The sequence below is a fragment of the Tupaia chinensis genome, unplaced genomic scaffold (genome assembly GCF_000334495.1).
Source record: "Tupaia chinensis unplaced genomic scaffold, TupChi_1.0 Scaffold148073_1, whole genome shotgun sequence".
Classification (NCBI taxonomy): domain Eukaryota; kingdom Metazoa; phylum Chordata; class Mammalia; order Scandentia; family Tupaiidae; genus Tupaia; species Tupaia belangeri.
This window is the reverse complement of record NW_006207923.1, coordinates 27806-34272: the sequence shown is the minus strand read 5'-3', so window position 1 is coordinate 34272 and position 6467 is coordinate 27806. Positions and strand designations below refer to the sequence as shown.

At 41.7% G+C, this 6467-nt stretch overlaps 1 protein-coding gene across 1 annotated transcript; it reads left to right on the top strand.

Annotated features, from left to right (window-relative positions):
• Position 1: 1 nt before the first annotated feature.
• On the top strand, positions 2-2702 carry TIMM8A (translocase of inner mitochondrial membrane 8A; the record flags this gene model as incomplete). Its single annotated transcript, XM_027768949.1, has 2 exons — positions 2-91; positions 1670-2702. Coding segments are annotated over 2 exons (252 nt in total), but the record flags the coding sequence as incomplete, so codon positions are not given.
• Between the last annotated feature and the right edge of the window lie 3765 nt (positions 2703-6467).

Here is a 6467-nt window from a genome sequence, read left to right as displayed (position 1 = left end):
CGGGGCCCCGCAGCTGCAGCATTTCATCGAGGTGGAGACTCAGAAGCAGCGCTTCCAGCAGCTGGTGCACCAGATGACTGAACTTTGTTGGGTGAGGATCCTGGGGCTGGGACCTGCACAGTGCGTAACTACTTTCCCTGTGTTTTTGCCCTGCGGTACTCTCTCTGACTTTGGGGATTCGGGAAGGAAGAGACCCAGCAGTATCCCTTGTGTTCTCAGGTTTCCCAGTCCAAGCCGGAAGGGAGACGGGCGACTCCACTTCCCAGGGGACTGTCACTCTGGACTCTGGCTTTGTTGGTGCAGAAGAGTGGGAAGCTGCTGTCCCACCCAGTACTTTTTAGGCAGCTGAGGTTGTAACTGCCTAATGCTGGTCACAGAGACTGATGAGAGCCCTCAATACTGAGGTTTAATTTGAGGGAGCCCAAGTCCCAGAAAGTCTGTGAATGTGATATCCCTGAACTACTTGAGATTTACCTGATTACCCAGTTGCTCTAACCCTCCCCAGTGAGAAACGAGTGGCTCCAGTCCACTATGAAAGTGGCGTAATCTCTTCCAACATGCACACTTATTTGCCTTCTTGTTGGACTATTGTGTAATACCAAGCCACCTCGGGTCTGAAGGTTGAGGAATTGAGTGTGGCCTGTGAGGAGACTTTGGCATAGGATGGAAGGCATTCGCAGGTTGAAATCAACCTTTGCCAAGGACAGCGTGCTTCCCCTGCCCTCTCCGTCATCGTACAAAATTCACAAAATTCAAAAGCCAAGATTAGATTTTTAGATTTAGATTTTTTTTTCTCTAGCAACAAGAAGTTACTATTCCTTGGCATTGGAGAATCTGAAGCTTGTGTACACAGCAGAGAATGATGAACGAAATTCATTTGAACCACTTAACTTGAATTAGTCATTGGTTTCCATAGTCCCTTGCCCATAAACTTAATGGTGTCATTGGACTATGACCCTTACCAAATGCTTAACTTAATTCTAGTCTGCATTGGACTAGAGTGCTTTGATTCTCTTTCAGTATGTGATTTGGATTAGTTAAATTTGGGCCAGGAGGGGGGTGTGGTGAAGGAATTCCTTAACCTGTAACCTTGTAGGACTTTTAGGAAAGTTCATGCAATTTCCCATTGTGAGAGGATTCAAGAACCTCTGACTTAGGTAGACAAAGTTACTGAATCCAAAGTCATAGATTTTATTTACCCTCCCCCTTTTATTGGTAGGTTCCAGGGTATCTTGCTGTAATGATTTATCCTTTCACCATTTTTGGCAATTAAGTTAAAGGCATTAAATACAAGCAGCATTGTGGCATTACAACCAAAATCTGGAAAATTACTTCAGTTGTATTTTACCAAATTTCTTGCTCTATGATACCTCAGCTCCACCATTTTCTTGCTCTGAGACTTTGGGCAAAGTATCTCTGTGCCAGTTTTCCTTTCTGTAAAATATGGATTCCCGATACTATCTATTCCATAGGGTTGCTGTGAGAATTTAATGGACAGGTGTAGAAAAATTGCTCAACATTGTTAACTGCCAAGTGTGAACTATTAACATCATCAGATGCTATTTTTAGATTTTTTTTTCTCTAAGCAACAAGAAGTTACTATAACTCCCCACCCCCTGTATTTTTTCCTTCAAGTTCTGTGTGTGATTCTGTATCTTGTCCTGAGCAGGAAAAGTGCATGGACAAGCCTGGGCCAAAGTTGGACAGTCGGGCTGAGGCCTGTTTTGTGAACTGCGTTGAGCGCTTCATTGATACAAGCCAATTCATCTTGAATCGACTGGAACAGACCCAGAAATCCAAGCCAGTCTTCTCAGAAAGCCTTTCTGACTGATTTCAGCATTACCTCTCTGGAGAAGGAAGGTAGTTCAAGAAATGAGGCACTGTCGATGGGATGGTTGAAGAAACAGCTATGGGAGGATTAGCTCCCAGCATTTGTCACTCTTAGGACATCCTGTCATCAGAGAATGAACAAAGACCAATTTTTCGCGTGTGGGTTTTGAGGGTCATGTGTGTATTTGGTTGTGTTTTTTAATGCTAATCTTGTGAAAATAATGAAAGATAAATGGAAAACTATTAGAAGCATATTGTTCTCTATGGGATTATGCTTTTTCTCAAAGTCCCATTAACTGCTTTCTGTGGTTTTGATAGTGGAACTGCTTTCTCTAATTTGATAGTGGGACCACATAGGTTAAATTTCCCATTTGTGTGGATTCATTTCAGATTACTGGGGAACTCTTTGTATCTTTGCAACAATGTGGGAAAAGTAACTTGGTACTTAAATGTGGGTCTCCTTATTTAGTGTTTGACTATCATTGCTGGAAACAAAAATCTGTGGAGTGTTCATACAGTACACTTCAGCTTTCCAGATTATCTTTCTCTATACTACGATTTACTTAAATATCTATATTAAAGTATGGTCTCAAGGTAGTATAGGCAGCCTGAGAGTTTAGAGGCCTTTACTTAGAAAGGAGTCTAGACAGTGAATATAATTCTCATTACTGGACTATTATAAGGAAGAAGTTAATTTGCCCTGTATATCAGGGTACAAAAAAATTCAAAGATGTGCCTAATAACTAATAGACTTAGGCCAGTCAAAAACTAACAGCAGTTTCTAATACAGGTGCATGCCTAATGTTCATCAGTACAGAGTCCACTTACTGCATTCTTTTGATCACTGAAATAAAAGCTTCTACAAGATTCAACTCTGATTGAGAAGGCTTTCTATTCTCATTATCATCTGCAACTCAGGTTTAGTGTGGGCCGCCTCCAAAACTGAACTATAGTCAGCCTAGGTACCTACTCTGCAAGATATAGCAATGTGAGAGGACTTTAAAAAGTCCATAGAAAAATAGAATTAAAGTGTGAGTTTATTTTGGTGCAAAGATTTTTAAATACATGCATAGTTTTTCATAATACACATTTTTCATGTACTTTTTGAAGATCTGTTGTATTCCAGGGGTCCCTGATCTTTTTGTGATAAAAGAGAATCTTGACATAAGATGTGGAAGGAAGGACTTCCTTGGTGACAGTTGAGTCCCTACATGCAGTAGACGTGATTGTATTGACTGGATTTCCTTTGTCTTATTCAGATACTAGTAGACCAGAATATAGGCCTAAAGTGCAACTATTGAATACTTGTTAAGATCCTCTAGTGCAGATCCATGAAAGGTGGGGAAATACACATTTCTAGAAGTCTTAAGTCCCTGTTTTACCTTCCTTCATATAGACACCGTTGGGGGTGTCTCTTTCTCTCTTGTCTCTCTGGCAAGCACATGTGCCCTATAGAAAAACTCTCTCAAAAAAAAATTAGGATGAAAACACAAGGCAACAAGCATTTAAGTCCTTATTTTGTACTGCACACTGTTTTTAGTGACAGGGATTCAACAATGCACAAAAATAAAGCCCCCAGGGACCAGCAGTTAGCGTAATGGCTATGTTGCTGGACTCCCATGTAACCGACCACAGTTCAAGTTCAGGACCCGGTGGCTTAAACTCATGCCAGGCGCATGTGCACGTGTGCCCAAGATCCCGAGAAGAGAATGGAGGAGAAGGGATTGTGGCGTGGCCATCCCCCTTGGGGGGTGATTTCTCGCTTTCTGTCTGTCTCTGTCTTTCTGGTGAGTGCACACACCCTATAGCAAAAACTTCTCAAAAAAAAAAATAAATAAAGCCCCCAAACAGAAATACCTCAGTAGCATAACTGCCATAGAGAAAAAGCAGAGTATGAGTGTTAGGGAAATGTTCATGGAGTGTTCCTTTAAGTGAGGTGGTTAGAGAAGGCCTCTGGGAAGGTGGCATTTCAGCAGAGACCTGAAAGAACTAAGTGACCAAGGCTGTGGATATTTGGGAGAAAATTGTTTCAGGTGGAGGTAAGGGCAAGTCCAAAAGCCCCAAGGTAGGAGCTGCAGGCCATGATGCCATGGAAGACAGAAGGTTATGGCTGGAGTAGAGTGAATAAAGAGAAAAGTCAAGTCAGAAAAATACATGAGCTGGATCAGGGCTAAGGGTGCAGTGTACTAATCAAGTCGGACCTTGTGTGCTATCAAAAGTACTTTGGCTTGGGGCCAGCAGATGGCGCAGCCATTATATCACTCCCACATGGGCTACCATGTCGTTTGAGTCTCAGACCTGGTGGCTTGAAAATCACACTGGGCGCATGTGTGTGCATGCCCAAGATCCTGGGAGGAGAATGGAGGAGAAGGAATTGCCGTGTGGCCATCCCCCCTGGGGGGTGATTTCTCACTTTTCTTCTCACCATCTCTGTCTCTGCCCTCTTCCCCCACTGTCCTGTGAGTACAAGCACTCTAAGGCAAAAACCTCTAAAGAAAGTACTTTGGCTTTTGCTAAGCAAGATGGAGAATCATTTGAGAGATTTTAGCAAATGAGTGGTGTAATTTCACTTAAATTTTGGGAGAACACGCACATGGTAAAGAAGAGAAAGCCGTAGTAGTCATAATGCAGTAGTTACAGTAGCAGTGGTAGGAAGAATAATGGCATTTTTAAGTCCAGAAGAAATTGTGCTTTTAGGGTAAATATCTGCACACACCTTCTACCTACATGACTCTAGTCCCCCCACCCCCCCCCCCACACACACAAAATCTAATGTGTTAGGCTGGCCTTGTGGCTTAGAACGTAAGACAGCCAGATCCCACATAGCTGGCCAGAGTTTGAATCTAGGCTCTGGTTGATTGTCTGGTTGATTGAAAAACACTGGCATGTGCCCAGAATCTGGACAGGATAGAGAAATGGAGGAATGGTTGGCAGCATGATCATCCCCCATTGGAAAGGATGTCTTTGTCTCTGATGGGTACACATGCCCTCTGGAAATTTAAAACCAAAATTTAATGTGTTTGTGTAAAACCTCAAATCAGAATGCTTTAGTCTTTTCTTTTTTCATTTTTTAAATTATTTACTTTTTCCATGAGAGAAAGACACAGCGACAGGCATCTCCAAAAAGGTTCCCAGGCCATGAACTACCCCTATTCTCAGCCAGCCTGGATCACAGGCATGTAAGCATGCCTGGTATGCTCAGGGAAATCCTGGGATGCAAACTCAGAACCTTTCCAATGTGGGTCCAGTTGTGTTACTGCTGAGCTACCACCTGGCCACTAGTTCTATCCTCCTTATTCTTTATTCTTCCTTATTATTACATTATTTATTTTATTACTATATCATTTCTTCAGAGTCTTAATTTAAGATTAAACCATTCTCATTACATCTTTTTTTTATTATTATTTGTGTGCTGGCTGGAGAGACACAAAGCACCTTCCAGTGGGGTGTGGTCGTGGTGTGATCTCTTCTCCATTTCTTTATCCTGTCAGGATTTTGGTCTGCATGCACACATACCTGGCATGTTTTTTCAAGCCACTGGAGCTGAGATTCAAACTGTAGTCATATGGGATCAGGCTCCCTTAAACCATTAAGCCATGGAGCTAGTGCAACATTCTCATTGCATGTATACACAAACAAAGGTCTTTGTTTCACAGAATTGCTTGCTCAGCTGGTAAATATAATGAGAAGGAAAGTCTAATAAGAGATTCAGAGAATATGCTTGAGCACCAAATGTGTGTTTACTATGGGACATAAGATTATGAGGAAAAAAGGGTTAGCATTTGCCCCTGTCTTCAGGGAGGGGTAATAAGTATCTACCAGAGCAACCATCTGGGCTTTTGTTTGTTTTGTTGATCTCAGAAATTATTTTCAGAATCTTGATAGAAAGGTGGTACTGTCAGCTCTGGTGACATGCAAAGTCCTCACTCAATTATTCAAAATAGAAGACTCAAGACAAGTGTAATACTAAAGAGTTAGATTAGCAGACTCTTTTTCTGAAATGACATCTTATTTAGAAGTCTAATATATAAAATTGAAGAGCCAAGTTGCTCTGGTTTGGAGGTTTCTGGAAGCCTGCCTAATGCCTTCTTCTCACCCACCCATGCCCCTAGTGATACCTAAGGCACTGACTTGAGCTTCTAGTATTTTACCCCTAAGGTCCCTACTCTGAGGCCACGATTGAATATTAAGGACAGTATATTAGGTCGCCTTTTTCTATGCAAAAATGTGACATGACTTTTCCTATGACCCAAAGAAATGAAATAAGAACATCATATTTACTTACGATAACATAAATCTCCATAAGGAGTTTGAATTCTGATATGTAGCAAGTCAATAAGCCCCATAAAAGCAGCCTTTGCTTGGAAATAATGGAAAGCAATCTATGGTCTTTAAAACCAGTTTTCCCCCATATCGATACCTTGATTAAAAAACAAATCTTGGCCTATAGAACTTTTATTCCTAAGACCGACCAGTAGCACTTTTCTTTAAATTGTTCATATTTGTCTGTAGCCTGATTCTTTTGGACATCTTCTGGACTCAAAAGAGGTTGATGGGGAAACCAGTGGATGGCATAGTGGTTACGTTGCTAGACTCCCATGTAGTCGTCTGTGGTTCAAATCCGGGACCCAGTGGCT